This window comes from Natator depressus, chromosome 11 (assembly GCF_965152275.1).
Source record: "Natator depressus isolate rNatDep1 chromosome 11, rNatDep2.hap1, whole genome shotgun sequence".
Classification (NCBI taxonomy): domain Eukaryota; kingdom Metazoa; phylum Chordata; order Testudines; family Cheloniidae; genus Natator; species Natator depressus.
Window position 1 is genome coordinate 20,865 of NC_134244.1, and position 16,918 is coordinate 37,782.

General features: G+C 47.2%; 1 protein-coding gene across 1 annotated transcript in view; it reads right to left on the minus strand.

The window, feature by feature from the left end:
* LOC141995676 (unconventional myosin-X-like) overlaps positions 1-16,918 on the minus strand; it is a 268,905-nt gene that overhangs the window by 14,223 nt on the left and 237,764 nt on the right. Inside the window, exons 36-38 of the mRNA XM_074966937.1 lie at positions 15,297-15,504; positions 14,489-14,625; positions 5,621-5,744 (exon numbers count right to left, since the gene is read on the minus strand). Coding sequence (XP_074823038.1) covers positions 5,621-5,744; positions 14,489-14,625; positions 15,297-15,504 — 469 coding nt within the window. The remainder of the gene's footprint in view (positions 1-5,620; positions 5,745-14,488; positions 14,626-15,296; positions 15,505-16,918) is intronic.

The following is a 16,918-nucleotide window of genomic DNA, read 5'->3' on the forward strand; positions in this document are numbered from 1 at the left end:
GGAGCACGTGGCCAGGGGCTTGAAGGCGGGGGGGCGGGGGGGGTCTCATCAGGGTGGAGAGTACAAGATTGAGGTCCCTGGGGGGTGTAGGCTTAAGGATAGGTGGGAAGATGTTCTTCAGCCCCTTCAGAAAGTGGGTGGTGTTAGAGTAGGTAAACACCGAGTGACCGTCCACCGGTGGAAAGAAAGCAGTAAGTGCCGCCAAATGGACCTGGACCAAGGTGAGGGAGAGACCTGAGGTCTTAAGTTCTAGGAGGTAGTCCAGGACGGTGGAGATGGAGACGGCACCAAGGGAGAAGTGATGATGTTGTGCCCAGGCGGTGAAGCGTTTCCATTTTGCTGCACAGCCTGCTCATGTGGAAGCTTGTCTGCTGTGCGTAAGCATGTGCCGTACAGTGTTGAATGGGTGTTAGGGTCTATGTGTGACAAAAACCTTCCAAAAACCAGGCTGTGAGGCGAAGCAGGCCTGGGCTGAGATGACAGACTCTATGTCTAGTTGGCAGTCGGTATCTAGCGGAGTGCCCCAGGGGTCGGTCCTGGGGCCGGTTTTGTTCAATATCTTCATTAATGATCTGGAGGATGGTGTGGATTGCACCCTCAGCAAGTTTGCAGATGACACTAAACTGGGAGGAGTGCTAGATATGCTGGAGCATAGGAATAGGATACAGAGGGACCTAAACAAATTGGAGGATTGAGCCAAAAGAAATCTGAGGAGGTTCAACAAGGACAAGTGCAGAGTCCTGCACTTAGGACGGAAGAATCCAATGCACCGCTACAGACTAGGGACGGAATGGCTAGGCAGCAGTTCTGCAGAGAAGGACCTAGGGGTGACAGTGGACGAGAAGCTGGATATGAGTCAACAGTGTGCCCTTGTTGCCAAGAAGGCCAATGGCATTTTGGGGTGTACAAGTAGGGGCATTGCCAGCAGATCGAGGGACGTGATCGTTCCCCTCTATTCGACATTGGTGAGGCCTCATCTGGAGTACTGTGTCCAGTTTTGGGCCCCACACTACAAGAAGGATGTGGATAAATTGGAGAGAGTCCAGCGAAGGGCAACAAAAATGATTAGGGGTCTGGAACACATGACTTACGAGGAGAGGCTGAGGGAACTGGGATTGTTTAGTCTGCGGAAGAGAAGAATGAGAGGAGATTTGATAGCTGCTTTCAACTACCTGAAAGGGGGTTCCAAAGAGGATGGATCTAGACTGTTCTCAGTGGTAGCAGATATCAGAATGAGGAGTAATGGTCTCAAGTTGCAGTGGGGGAGGTTTAGGTTGGATATTAGGAAAAACTTTTTCACTAGGAGGATGGTGAAACACTGGAATGCGTTACCTAGGGAGCTGGTGGAATCTTCTTCCTTAGAGGTTTTTAAGGTCAGGCTTGACAAAGCCCTGGCTGGGATGATTTAGTTGGGGATTGGTCCTGCTTTGAGCAGGGGGTTGGACTAGATGACCTCCTGAGGTCCCTTCCAACCCTGATATTCTATGATTCTATGATTAATGGCCAGTGTGATGTGAGATGGTCCCCTGGACTGGAGAATGTCCAACAGTTGGTGGTGTTGGTCCTGGATCTTCTCCAAGGATATACCCAAGTCAATAGCAACCTGCTGCAGCTCAGGAGGCAGGCAGGGGTAGCTAGGGGTGTAGCATAGGGTGTGGGGGGAGGGGGGTAGCTCAGGGTACAGGGAAGGGATACCTACGCACTGTATGCAGTGAGAGGTGTAGTTCAGGGTACAGTCAGGTGATAGCTAGGGGCTGTGTGTGGGCACGAGGGTAGCTCAGGAGGCAGGCGGGGATAGCCAGGGGTGTAGCGTAGGGTGCAGGCAGGTGGGCTCGGGGCTGTGTAGAGGTAGAGGGGTAGCTCAGGGTACAGGGAAGGGTTAGCTAGGCGCTGTATGCAGTGAGGGGTATAGTTCAGGGTGCAGGGAGGGGGTAGCTAAGGGCTGTGTGTGGGCAGGGGGTAGCTCAGGGTGCAGGGAGGGGGGAGCTGGGGCTGTGTGCAGGCAGGGGGTAGCTCAGGGTGCAGGAAGGGGCGAGCTAAGGGCTGTGTGCAGGCACTGGGGAGCTCAGGGTGCAGGGAGGAGGGAGCTGGGGCTGTGTGTGGGCAGGGGGTAGCTCAGGGTGCAGGCAGGGAGTAGCTAGGGCAGTGAACTGGTGACTCCTTTCACAGAGCAAGCCTCTGAATGCGACTCCCCTTATCAATTAAAAACGCTTTTTTATATATTTATCACCATTATAAATGCTGGATGCAAACTGGGGTTTGAGGTGGAGGCTGACAGCTCATGACCCCCCATGTAATAACTCGCGACCCCCTGAGGGGTCCTGACCACCAGTTTGAGAACTCCTTAGCTAGGGGCTGTGTGCATGCAGCAGGAGTAGCTCCAGGTGCAGGGAGGGTGTAGCTATGGTCTGTGTGCGGGGAGGGGGTAGCTCAGGGAGCAGAGAGAGGGGTAGCTAGGGGCTGTGTGCGGGGACGGGGTAGCTCAGGGTGCAGGGAAGGGATAGCTAGGGGCTGTGCGCGGACTACAGCCTGGAGAATGGGTACCCTATCAACTATTGACTGGGAGGCTCGCCCCAGTCTGGAACCCAGCCAGTTCTGGCTAGTGGGAGGACAAAGGGCTGAGGAGAGGATGCCTGTCACCTGACCAGCTGGTTCTGGAAAGTGGGACCAAAGGATGGAAGAGAGAGGGACCAGGAGGCCTGTTTACGTGGGACTGAAGACAAAGGATGGAGGAGGGGCCGTTGGGGAAGCTGATGATTGGCTGGAAGGAGGGGGCTGCTGGACTGGGGACAAAGAGCCCATCGGGACGGGGACAGACCCAGATGGACGGTGCTGAGACTTTCTAGACCCAAGGGCCTTGAGAACTTCCTGTGCTGGGTTCAGACGTTCAATAAACTCTTCTGTTTTACACTGGCTGAGAGTCACTGCAGTCTAGAGATCGGGGTGGCATTGCTCCCTTTGGGTGTGGAGGCCCCGGGGGTCCAGAGCAAGTGGATTCCCTGAGGGGTCCCACGGCAGAGACAGGCATGCTGGAGGCTCAGTGGTGCAGTCCCAGGAGGTGGCAGGGCCAAAAGGCCTAGTCCCGGAGAGAGTGTGCAACCCTCACAGAGGGCTATCAGGCTGAAGGGGGTTACTCACAGGGGCCATACGGAGCCGAGAGAGCACAGGGCCTGTGAGTCTGTGACAACAACGGAAAAGTGCATTCTCATAGTCAGACTATGAGCACAGAGGAACAAGGATTCCGATTCCGACCATGTGGCAGTAAGAGGGAACTGAAGGAGTGTCACCCGCAGGGCCTCTTATAACCTCGCCTGGAGCATGAGACAATGCACAACCCACTTGCAAATCAATAGACACTGCTACCGAAAACTTTGGGCTCTGGTTCGTGGCGTACATGCACACCCTACATTTTGGAATACATATAGGGACTGTCATTTGAAGAAGAATCTATGGCTCATTTTAAGATGTGGCATTCAAAAGTTATCACATTACGTAGACAGACAGAGAGAAATGCCATCAAGTTGAGTGTATGGCCTGGCAAGCTTGGCCAACTATCTTATGCTCCATTGTCTTCATTCAAAGATGTCAGTCTCTGGGAGCTGCTGTCTGGGTGATGCACAAGTGCTCCACCCCATTCCATCATTTTGGGTCAATCAGCCAGTTTTTAAATCTACAGGACAATGTTTTATCTAAGCCATTTGTATTATTTTTTCAAATTAAGATTCTTTGAGATACTATCAGTTGGTTTCTGAAGTCTACAGCTGCACGACACTGTACATTGTCTACTGCACAACACAGCTCAAGGTAAGGGTGTGCATATAAAGGCTGTCTTTGTACCCCCGATCAGTGGGGCTGCTTCACACTGTGCATGTCCCTGGTGTAACTTAGAGCAGCCTGAAGAATGCCCTACTCTGCACCAGCTTTCAACAGCCCATTATGGCAGTTGAAAAACTATACTTCATTTTCCACGTGCTGGTGACAGGGAGAGGTGACTTGGGAGCCATTATAGCAACTCACACTACCTTATTCTATTCCAGTTCGTGTACTATCCTAATCACCATAGTATCTGACCACCTTCCCAAAGTGCATTATATGTGACTAACATCGGTCATGTGTTTTCTTTCTGTCATCCACTCCCTAGGAATTGAAATGATTTGTTTTGGTAAGGTTTATACCAGGGGTCTCAAAGTCCCAGTCTGCTGGACATCTGCAGCCAGAGAACCTCCCCAATGTGGCCCACGGGGCTCCAGCAATTTTGGGGCCGGGTCTCTCCCGTGGCCGTACCTGTCGCCCCTGGGCGCTCCCTCCCCTGGGCGATTTAAAATAGCTCGGGGCCCCGCTCACCACTGGCAGCGCAGCGGAGCTGAGTGGCTTCCTGCACGCTCACTCCACGTGGCTGCCGGCCCCCACCCAGAGTGCCCCTGCAGCCAATGGGCAGCAGCGTACAGAGGCTGCCCTACCTTGGAGCCCCAGGTAAGCGCCGCGCCCCACTCCCAGAGCCTGCACCCCCTCCCCCTTCCCACACACCCCCTCCCACCCCCCAACTCCCTCCCAGAGCCTACACTTCCACCCCGTGCCCCAGCCCAGAGCCTGCACCCAGCACCCAAACTCCATCCCAGAGTCTGCACCCCAGATCCTCTCCGCCACCCAAACTCCCTCCCAGAGCCCAACCTCTCACCCTTTCTGCACCCAAACTCCCTCCCAGAGCCTGCACCCTGCACCCCAATCCCCTATCTCAGACCACATCCCCCACCCAAACTCCCTCCCAGAGCCTTAGGCAGGTGGGGGGGGGCGGAGTTTTTTGGGGGGGGGCGGGTTCTGGGCGGCATGAGTGACATTTTTGGCCCGCTGGGAGGATTTGAGGACTGGCACTGGCCCTAAGGTAAACTGAGTTTGAGACCCCCGGTTTATACAAACTGCCGTGCATTTTATTAATGATAATAATAATTAGTGATAATAAGGTCATGGTACATATGGCCCTTGGAGCATCAGTTGGTGTGATCCCCTACGCTGTGGAGATCATCCCCTGACTGGCTCAGTATCCACAAGTAACAAAATCTAGCCCATGATTTAGTAGTGTATGCCTTTGTCTATTCACTTTTTTATTATATTTTTATAAAAAAAGCAATTACATTTGTCCAGCCACATTTAATTTTTGCAATCCCCAGTTGTGCTTTTGGCTTGCAGTTCTGTTGTCCTCATCGACTTTATTTCATTATTTTGCTAGAGAGAGAAGTTTGACTTACAAGACAAGAATCTGACTAAGGACAGGAATTGGTGGCATCATTCTCCTTTCTTTTCTTCCTACCTCTTTTCTCCTCTTTACTTCCTAGTACTACTACTCTGTTCCAGAAAAGCTGATCTGTACCTCTATACAGTGCAGCCCAGCCAATGAACTAAGGCAGCAGGCTCCCTTCCTACCTTCTATCCCTAGCTACACAATCATGAAAGGAAACTTCCTCTTCTCCCAACAATGTGACCCAATTGCTTGCCAGAAAGGCATGAACTCTCTTCTCCCCAGCCTTGCCCACACTTGACATGAATGTAAACTCCCCTCTTTTCTACTTATATCTGCCTGACCATGCATCCTTAGAAATCCCCTCCCCCTCACACATCTTACCTGCTCAAACATGAAGGCAAATTCCACCCCCTCTCTGGGAACATTCTCAATATCCAAGAAGCAATAGAGTTTAAAATACAGCTGCCACTGTCCTTCCTCCTCCTCTTCCTCGGAGCCAGCCAATCTGTAAAGCAGATGAGAGAAGGGAAGAAACTGCAGAGCATCCTGATAATGAGTCATCCTCAATCCCACTGTATAATGCAAGGCTATTGCCAGGAGAGAACAAACAACTTCTTGATTCACCAGGACAGTCCATGAGTGTAATGGACCTTCCTGTATCTGCCTCCTCATGTGGGATATTGACTCAGAAACCTGTGAGGATATGAAGTGCATTAGAACTTAACCATGTTCTTAGAATGACGATTCCAGGTAAAGAAACAAGGTGGAGCCATGCCATGTCACAGAATATTCTTAATTTTTAAGTTTTTTATTTCTTTTAAGATAATTTTGTGCTAGTGAAAGGTGCTTGTTTGATAGCCCTGGTGAACAAAATCCTATTTGTACCTGCAAAACAGGTGTAGAACAGACAATGGTTATGTCATCTTCCTCCATATCACCCTCTGCTTGTATGCCTTACTCCTGTCTTGGAGGGACCACCACGAGGAGTAAGTGTCCACTCAAGTCTTTAACCTCTCTTTTGAGATGGATAACAAGGGAACAATTATTAATTCTGGTTGTGATGTGGACATTCGTCCATCATACACTGGACTGAGCACCCTAAATCACTACTGACCTATACCAGGTTGACGCCAACAACCATTTTATCAAATAATAGTTTAAGGGGAAGTGCGCTCGCATATGCTGCTTTTGGGTGCAATTACCACAGGCACCTCTTGTGCAAATGGTCAGGTAGGTGTCTAAATAGCTATTTATAACTACAAATACCTGATTAGCAGGGATCATAGTAATGCTTAGTACTTATGTACAGTATCACTTTTCAGGTTCAGCGAGCTTGACCAATATTATCCACCCACATTACACACAAAAGTTAACCTGTCCCAGTAATCCTGTCATCCACTTCTTATAGATAAAAGAAAAAGCTAGCATGCAGAAACACCTCTCTCTGGGAGTCTGTGACGTTCTGTACCTCGTGGGAACACCCTACACCACCATATTCATCCTTATAATATGATTGTGTGGTATTTGCTGTACCTGGCTAGAGCAGGTCTGTTCCTCTGGGTTCAGCCACACAGCAGCCAAGCTGAGAGGCAAAAAGAGAGAAGGTTTGGGTGCAGGAGCTGACCGCTGTCCTGTGAGAGCAGGTCCGGGCGGCTCGGCAGTGGCCACGGTGCAGCCATGCCCAGGTCCATAAGTGTATCGAACCAGTGCTTGCGAGGCCACGCCAGGGCAGTCATAATGACTCACACTTTGTCCCTGTTGATTTTTGACAGGACCCTGCTGATCTGCGGGAACATATACATCAGGTCTCCCGCCCATGACAGAAGAAAGGCATAAGAGATGGTGCCCCTTTCAAGGCCTTGGAGAGAGCAGAACTGATGACACTTCCTATTCTGTCTGGTGGTGAACAGGTCCACTTCTGGAAGACCATCCGGGCGACCTCTGGGTGGAGTGACTACTCGTGGTGAGAGAAAAAGGTGAGATGATCTGCCAGCGTTTTCCGGATGCCTGGGAGATGCAAAGTCTCCAGGTGAATTGTGTGGTGGACGCAAAAGTCCCACAGGTGAAATGCTTCCTGACAGGAGGGACGACGATGAGCGATCACCCCCCTGCCTGTTGACATAGAACATCAAGGCCATGTTGTCTGTCAACACCTGCACTACTTGACTGGACAACTATGGCAGGAAGACCTGGCAGGATAGGCGGATGGCCCTGAGCTCCCTGGCGTTTATATGTAAAGCCATCTCCTCCGGAGACCACGTCCCTTGGGTTTGCAGCGTACTGAGATGTACTCCCCAACTCAGGTTGGAGGCATTCGATATCAGGGAGACACATGGGTCACGGGTTAGGGTCCACCACTGCAGAGAGGTAAGTATCTTCGGCGGGATCGTGATGACTATGTCCAGATGATCCTGGACGGGGAATAGACTGTGGCTAGCCACAGCTGAAGCAGCCGCAGCCTGAGCCTTGCATGGTGGATGACATGGCGCTAGTGTTGCTAGCGTTGGCACTGTGGAGCTGGCGGCCTTGGTCTGCAGGAGTGATTGTCTCTGCTGTCTCCTTAGGAGGTACCAACGGTGCCATGGTGGAGGCAGGCAACTTAGAGTCGTTAGCCTCAGCACTGGAGTGATGGGTGCCGGTGGTGGCCGCCTTGCGGATGGTGCTGGAGGTGCCTAGAGCATCATAGGTGCTGAGCCGCGGTGCCATCAGCACTGAGGAGAGCAATCTCATCAGCAACTGTTTTTTGCTGGTCTTCTCTCTTTGGGATGAGGAAGATGGCCATTTTTCGCTGATCCTTTGGATTTTGGGAACCTTGGTGGTGAGGGAACCAGTGACCCATGCCGGGAAGGGGGTTCTTGTCCTGGGTCAGAGGCTGGTCTCAAGGACTTCTCCATTAATATGGGTTTAAGCCTCAAGTCCCTGTCCCTTCGTGCTCTAGTCTTCAGTTTGCTGCAATGGGCACATTTCTGGAGAACATGGGATTCACCCGGACAGTGAACACATTGAGTGTATCCATCCGAAACTGGCATCGCTTCTCTGCGCATAGTGCAACGCTTAAAGCCCAGTGAACCCGGCATTATCACAGACTAGAACTAACTATACTATGGGGTAAAATAAGATTTTTTTTTTCAAAATGGGGAAGTAAGCTAATAAACAAAACTTAACTACTAGAAAACTACTGAAACTCACTATGTAATGCATCTGAATTAAACTACAGGTTTTCAATGGGACTGTGGAGCTCCATCTCAGGCCGGGAACTGAGGAGTCCGGGTCATGCACATGACTTCAACTGCCAATGGTGCATGAGGCAGGCACCGTGCATGTGCAACCTGTACGGGCACTGCTGTAAAATTCTCTGAGTGAAGGTGCAGGGATGCACCAACACCTGGAGTGGAGCACCCACAGGGACATCTCTCTCGAAAAAGAAGAATTTGTTCCAGTACCTTTCCAGGTATTGAAATTAGGCTGACTGGTCTATAATTCCCCAAGTTCTCTTCCTTTCCCTTTTTAAAGGTAGGTACTATGTTTGCTCTTCTCCAATCTTCTGGGACCTCACCCATCCACCATGAATTCTCAAAGATAATTGTTAACGGTTCCAAGATTGTTTCAGCTAGTTCCTTAAGTACCCTAGGATGAATTTCATCAGGCCCTGACGACTTGAATACATTCAACTTATTGAAATATTCTTCAACCTGTTCCTTCCCTGTTTTGGCTTGCATTCTTTCCCCCTTGTTAATACTAATTGTGTGGAGTAGCTGGTCACCATTAACGTTTCTAATGAAGACTGAAGCAAAAAAAGCATTATACACCTCAGCTTTTCTTGATGTCATCAGTTATTAACTCTCCTTCCCTGCTAAGTAGAGGACCTACAGTTTCCTTCATCTTTCTCTTGGTCCTAATGTATTTAAAGAACCTCTCTTCATTGCCTTTTATAAAAAAGGGAAGGAGGAGGATCCTGGGAACTACAGGCCAGTCAGCCTCACCTCAGTCCCTGGAAAAATCATGGAGCAGGTCCTCAAGGAATCAATTCTGAAGCACTTAGAGGAGAGGAAAGTGATCAGGAACAGTCAGCATGGATTCACCAAGGGCAAGTCATGCCTGACTAATCTAATTGCTTTCTATGATGAGATAACTGGCTCTGTGGATGAGGGGAAAGCAGTGGACGTGTTGTTCCTTGACTTTAGCAAAGCTTTTGACATGGTCTCCCACAGTATTCTTGCAAGCAAGTTAAAGAAATATGGGCTGGATGAATGGACTATAAGAAAGCTGGCTAGATTGTTGGGCTCATCGGGTAGTGATGAATGGCTCCATGTCTAGTTGGCAGCCGGTATCAAGTGGAGTGCCCCAAGGGTCAGTCCTTGGGCCGGTTTTGTTCAATATCTTCATTAATGATCTGGAGGATGGTGTGGATTGCACCCTCAGCAAGTTTGCAGATGACACTAAAATGGGATGAGTGGTAGATACGCTGGAGGGTAGGGATAGGATACAAAGAGCCCTAGACCAATTAGAGGATTGGGCCAAAAGAAAACTGATGAGGTTCAACAAGGACAAGTGCGGAGTCCTGCACTTAGGACGGAAGAATCCCATGCACCGCTACAGACTAGGGACCGAATGGCTCGGCAGCAGTTGTGCAGAGAAGGACCTAGGGGTGACAGTGGACGAGAAGCTGGATATGAGTCAACAGTGTGCCCTTGTTGCCAAGAAGGCTAATGGCATTTTGGGATGTATAAGTAGGAGCATTGCCAGCAGATTGAGGGACGTGATCATTCCCCTCTATTGGGGTGAGGCCTCATCTGGAGTACTGTGTCCAGTTTTGGGCCCCACACTACAAGAAGAATGTGGAAAAATTGGAAAACGTCCAGCGGAGGGCAACAAAAATGATTAGTGGGCTGGAGCACATGATTTATGAGGCGAGGCTGAGGGGACTGGGATTATCTAGTCTGCGGAAGAGAAGAATGAGGGGGGATTTGATAGCTGCTTTCAACTACCTGAAAGGGGGTTCCAAAGAGGATGGATCTAGACTGTTCTCAGTGGTACTAGATGACAGAACAAGGAGTAATGGTCTCGAGTTGCAGTAGGGAAGGTTTAGGTTGGATATTAGGAAAACTTTTTCTCTAGGAGGGTGGTGAAACACTGGAATGCGTTACCTAGGGAGCTGGTGGAATCTCCTTCCTTAGAATTTTTTAAGGTCAGGCTTGACAAAGCCCTGGCTGGGATGATTTAGTTGGGGATTGGTCCTGCTTTGAGCAGGGGGTTGGACTAGATGACCTCCTTAGGTCCCTTCCAACCCTGATATTCTATGATTTGGTTAGGGATTACTCCGCACTTTCTATTACTAACCATTAAGACTTTTTTCTGAGAGTCCTAACCTAATAAGGAATTACTGAAACCAGGTGGGATTGGAGTCTTAAAACCAACGGTTATAAACTATTTAGGAAGGACCAAGTGTGCAAAAGAGCCAGGGGAGTGGCACTCTACGTCCAAAATGGCATTACTTATTTCTGAATCACTGATAACTCAGAAGAAAATTATCTTGAATGCTTATGGATCAATGTCCTAGTGGACAAAGCACAAGACTGGGTATTGGTTGGTGTCTGCTGCAGACCACCAAATCACACTAGGGAACAGGACGACTGACTCTTTACACACCTATTTATAATGTGTACTGAAATTGCACGATCATGAGGTACGTCAATTTGAATGACATATGCCAGAGGCCTCATGCATATCCTTGAAATTTCTAAATATCATATACAACAATTTCCTAACTCAAAAAGTGTTGCATTCAACATGGGGGATTCTGTACTAGACCTTGTTGTGACAGATAAACAGGAACTGATAACCAAATGAAAAATAAATGGTAGCTTAGGTACCACTGATCATGACTCGATCATATTTATAACGTACAAACACAATAAAGTCCAGACCACTAATATTTTATACATACTTGGTGCTTTAAAAGGGCCAATTTCACAAAGCTAAAAACAATTCTGAGCCACATCAGCTGGGAGGAAGAATTTAATCAGAAAAATATAAATGATAATTGGGAATTGTTTAAGAACATTTTACTAGATGCCCACAATCAAGGAAAAGGCCATAATGGTTAAAAAACTGGCCTGCTTTAGAGGGGAAGTGAAGGCAGCTATATAAAAATAAAAGTAATATATAACAAATGGAAGAAAGAGGAAGTTGACAGTAATGAATATTAATCATAATTGTAGAATTGTAAAAAATTGATAAGGGAAGCAAAGGGACTGGTCAGCAGAGGTAAGGACAAATAGAGCTACTATAAGGTGGGTGCAAAACTGGTTGGAAAACCGTTCCCAGAGAGTAGTTACCAGTGGTTCACAGTCATGCTGGAAGGACATAATGAGTGGGGTCCCGCAGGGTTCAGTTCTGGGTCTGGTTCTGTTCAATATTTTCATCAATGATTTAGATAATAGCATGCAGCGTTCACTTATAAAGCTTGCAGACGATACCAAGCTGAAAGGAGTTGCAAATGCTTTGGAGGATAGGATTAAAACTCATAAGAACATAAGAATGGCCATACTGGGTCAGACCAAAGGTCCATCCAGCCCAGTATCCTGTCTACAGTGGCCAAAATTCAAAATGATCTGGACAAACTGAAGAAATGGTCTGAAGTAAATAGGATGAAATTCAATATGGACAACTGCAAAGTTCTCCACTTAGGAAGGAACAATCAGTTGCACACATACAAAATGGGAAATGACTGCCTAGGAAGGAGTACTGCGGAAAGGGATCTGGGGGTCATAGTGGACCACAAGCTAAGTATGAGTCAACAGTGTAATGCTGTTGCAAAAAAAGCGAACATCATTCTGGGATGTATTTGCAGGAGTGTTGTAAGCAAGACACAAAAAGTAATTCTTCCACTCTACTCTGCGCTGATTAGGCTTCAACTGGAGTATTGTGTCCAGTTCTGGACCGCACATTTCAGGTAGGATGTGGATAAATTGGAGAGCCCAGAGAAGAGCGACAAAAACGATTACAGGTTAGAAAACATAACCTATGAGGGAAGATTGAAAAAATTGGGTTTGTTTAGTCTGGGAAAGAGAAGACTGAGGGGGGACACGATAACAGTTTTCAAGTATGCAAAAGGCTGTTACAAGGAGGAAGGAGGAAAATTGTTTTTCTTAACCTCTGAGGATAGGACAAGAAGCAGTGGGCTTAAATTGCAGCAAGGGAGGTTTAGGATGGACATTAGGAAAAACCTCCTGTCAGGGTGGTTAAGCACGGAAATAAATTACCTAGGGAGGTTGTGGAATCTCCATCATTGGAGATTTTTAAAAGCAGGTAAGACAAACCTGTCAGGAATGGTCTAGATAATACGTAGTCCTGCCATGAATGCAGGGGACTGGACTACATGACCTCTCAAGGTCTCTTCCTATGATTCTATGACAAGGAGTTTTTAAAATATATTAGGAACAAAAGAATCATAACAATGTTATTGATTCATTACTAGAGATGGGAATGGTAGAATTATCAATAATAATAGTAATAATAATAATAATAATAATACAGAAAAGGTAAAAGTGTTCAATAAATATTTCTGTTCTGTATTCAGGAAAAAATCAGATGATGTCGGCACATGTGATAACACTCTTTCCGCCCCAACAGTAACTCAGGAGGATGTTAAACACCAGCTACTAAAGTTAGACATTTATAAATCAGGAGGTCCAGATAACTTGCATCCAAGAGTTTTAAAAGCGCTGGCACAGGAGTTGCTGGACCATTAATGTTGATTTTCAGTAAGTCATGGAACACTGGAGAGTTCCAAAAGACCACAAGAAAGCTAATGTTGTGTCACTATTAAAAGAGAGTAAACAGGATGACCTGGGTAATTATAGCCTGTCAGTTTGACACTGATGCCAGGCAAGAGCATAGAGTAGCTGCTATGGGACTTGATTAATAAAGAATTAAGGGAGGACAATGTTATTAATCCCAATCAACATGATTTTATGAAAAAGTGGTCCTGTCAGACTAACCTGATATCTTTTTTTTTTTATGAGATTACAAGTTTGGATGATAATGGTAACAATGTTGATGTAATATACTTAAACTTTTGTAAGGCATTTGACTTGGTACCACATGACATTTTGATTAAAAAACTAGAAAGATATAAAATTAACATGGCACACAATCAATGGATTAAATGCTAGTTAACTGATAAGATCTCAAAATGTCATTGTAAATGGGGAATTATAATTGAATAGGTGTGTTTCTAGTGCGGTGCCGCAGGGATCAGTTCTTGGCCCTACACTATTTAACATTTTTTATCAATGACCTGGAAGAAAACATAAAATCATCACTGATAAAGTCTGCAGACGAACAAAAATAGGGGGAGTGGTAAATAGTGAAGAGACAGGTCACTGATACAGAGCAATCTGGATCACTTGGTAAGCTGGGCACAACCAAATAACATGCATTTTAATAGGGCTAAATGTTACTGTATGCATCTAGGAACAAAGACTGTAGGCCATACTTACAGGATTGGGGGCTCTATCGTGGGAAGCAAGGACTCTGAAAAAAGATTTGGAGATTGTGGTGGATAATCAAGTTGAACAGGAACTACCACTGCGATGCTGTGGCCAAAAGAGCTAACATGATCCTTATATGCATAAACAGGGGAATCTTGAGTAGGAGCAGAGAGGTTATTTTACCTCATTATTTGGCACTGGTGAGACTGCTGCTGGAATACTGTGTCCAGTTCTGGTGCCCACAATTCAAGAAGGATGTTGATAAATTCGAAATGAGTTCAGAGGAGAGTCCCAAGAATGATTAAAGAATTAGAAAACATGCTTTATACTGACAGACACAAGAAGCTCAATCTATTGAGTTTAACAAACAGACAATTTTAAAATCAAGATAGGATGTTTTTCTAAAAGATCTGCTCTAGGAATTATTTTTGGGAAGGTCTCTGGCCTCCGCTATAGAGGAGGTCAGACTAGATGATCACAATGATCTATTCTGGCCTTGGAATCTAATGAATTATTTTTTATCACTACAACAAATGTGTGCATGATTTATTACATGTAACCTACCAAGGGCTAGAACCTATGGGGGCCTAGTGGTTGAAGCAGCTGACAGGGTGTTTGCCCTGAGCTCATGGTACATAAACATGCTATCAAGCAGCATGCGGGTCACTCACTTAACCAGGGAATTTCAGAGCTAATGTTATACCCATTCAGTCAAGAGTCATCAGTATGAGGATCCTCTGAAATGTTCTCTTACCTCTCAAACTTGGCAAGGATGTCAGCAACAATTACACGACTCTCAATAGCCCTGTCCACATGTTGATTGCGTTCAAAGAGGGCAAACATATTACGACTGTCCTCCATGGCGAGCCCTCGGATCAGCTTCTCAACCACCTGCAGGGGAGAGAGATCAGACACCTTGGGTACTGTACAATGTTAGGTATTATCACTCACACAGGAGTCAGCCTTTAAAATAGGAAGAGGGAGCCCCAAAGGCACTTCCTCCCATTAGAGCTCCAAATCCATCTGACCACGTGCAGGAGAATGTCAGGGTTGCTTCACCGAGTAAGAGCCCAAAGATTTCATCTCAGAGGTGGCAAGCAGGATGCTGTTAAATTATTTCTTTTCATAGATTCATAGATTTAAAGCCCGAAGGAACCATTACATTATCTAGTCTGACCTCCTGTATATCACAGGCCTGAGAATTTCACCGTTACCTCTGTATTGAGCCCAATAACTTGAGTTTGACTAAAGCACAACTTCCAGAGAGATCTCCAGTCTGGATCTAAAGCCACTAAGAGATGGAGAATCCACCACTTTCCCTGGGAGTTTGTTTCAGTGGTTTGGAACTTCCAGACAGTGTTTCTGAACACTCAAACAACAGTTCTCTCTCTGTAGGTTCTTTATGTCGCTCATCACCGTAGCAGTTGAGAACTGGGTTTGAGTGGCAGCAAGGACTCCCCCTCAAAAAGCTTATTATCCAGACAAATCTCAGACAACCCTGTGCCCACTACCATCACCTCCTATTACCTCCCTGTGCCCATTAATACTACCTATGCTATTACCTCTCCTGCACTGGTGTGGGAGTTGATGGTGATTTTACAGGAGCCACCGCCATGGCAGTACACAGTTGTGGTCATTTCTTCACGAGTGATGAGAGCCAGTATTTCCTCCTGGGAGGGCACAAACTCCCTAGTCTTGGTTCTCTTCAGGGAATCACTGATGAACTGGGCATACCTGTCTATTTCCGTGCCTGGGAAGAGGTCTCTTACTCTAATTGTAAAGAAGAGCAGAAAAGCTGTTACATGGTGAACAGAACATGTCCAAGTGCAGGTAGAGTTCTACATAGCATAGAGTACTATAAGCACAGAATCCCACAGAAATGTGTTGCCAAGTACAGCCATACGAAAAAAGGCCCAGATCTACCAAAGGACTTAGGCCTTGCAACGCTCAGTGTCACGATGTCTAACTTTTCAGTGCCCAGAAAATTCATGGAAAAACAATGGGATCCACAAGCCTGAGTTAGGCGCCTACGCTCCCCATACAATGAATGGGGAGAGAGAGGTGCCTGAGAATGGGATCCACAAAACCAGTATGCTAGGCAGGGCGTTGCCTACATTAGCCAATGGGAGATACCTATGAGAGGGGTGTGTCCTAATCCCCACCCCCTCAGTGAATTAGGCACCTAAATACAGACCAAAGCAAGGCCCCTTCCTCTGTGATCCACAGTCAGGAGCCCCTCTCCTGGAGTCAGGCAGCTTAGGTGCCTACATTGTTTCTTGTGAGAATGAGTTAGGTAGTTGCCTTACTCCACATAAAATGTCCAGAGGAGTAGGATGTGGTACTCCCCTTACAACTTTTACTTAACCTAGGATGGGGAGAGACAGATTCTATTCTCCCCCTCTTCCTGAGGGGGAGAAAGGATTTGAACAGGGGTCTCCCTTATCTTTCAGGAGAGTGCTCTAACCACTGGGCTAGAGGATATTCTGATGTGGGACTCCCCCAATCTCTCCTGTTGAAGCTGTATATAATTTTTAGAGTCATGGGGACAGAGAGAGAGAGCAAGAAAGAGAGAGAGAATAGTCCAGTGGTTAGGGCTGTGATGCTGGCAGGTGTGACAGGGTCAGGCCAGATGGCTACAGGAGAGTGATAGAAGGCAGATATATTAGCCCCAGGCTAAGTAGGTCCCTTTTCCCTGGGTAAGGTAACAGGGAAGGTTCCAGAACAATCAGGAACTTTCTGGAAACAATTAAGACAGATAGGTTGATTAGAACACCTGCAGCCAATCAAGAAGCTACCAGAATCAATTAAGACAGGCAGGCTAATCAGGGCACCTGGGTTTAAAAAGGAGCTCACTTCAGTTTGTGGTGTGCATGCGAGGAGCTGGGAGCAAGAGGTGCAAAAAGCTGAGAGTTAGAAGGCATACTACTGGAAGACTGAGAAGTACAAGCATTATCAATCATCAGGAGGAAGGTCTTGTGGTGAGAATAAAGAAGGTGTTGGGAGGAGGCCATGGAGAAGTAGCCCAGGGAGTTGTGGCTGTCATGCAGCTGTTACAGGAGCCACTGTAGACAGCTGCAATCCACAGGGCCCTGGGCTGTAACCTGGAGTAGAGGGCGGGCCCGGGTTCCCCCCAAACCTCCATCCCCCCCAACTCCCTACTTGATACCGGAGGAGTTGACCTGGA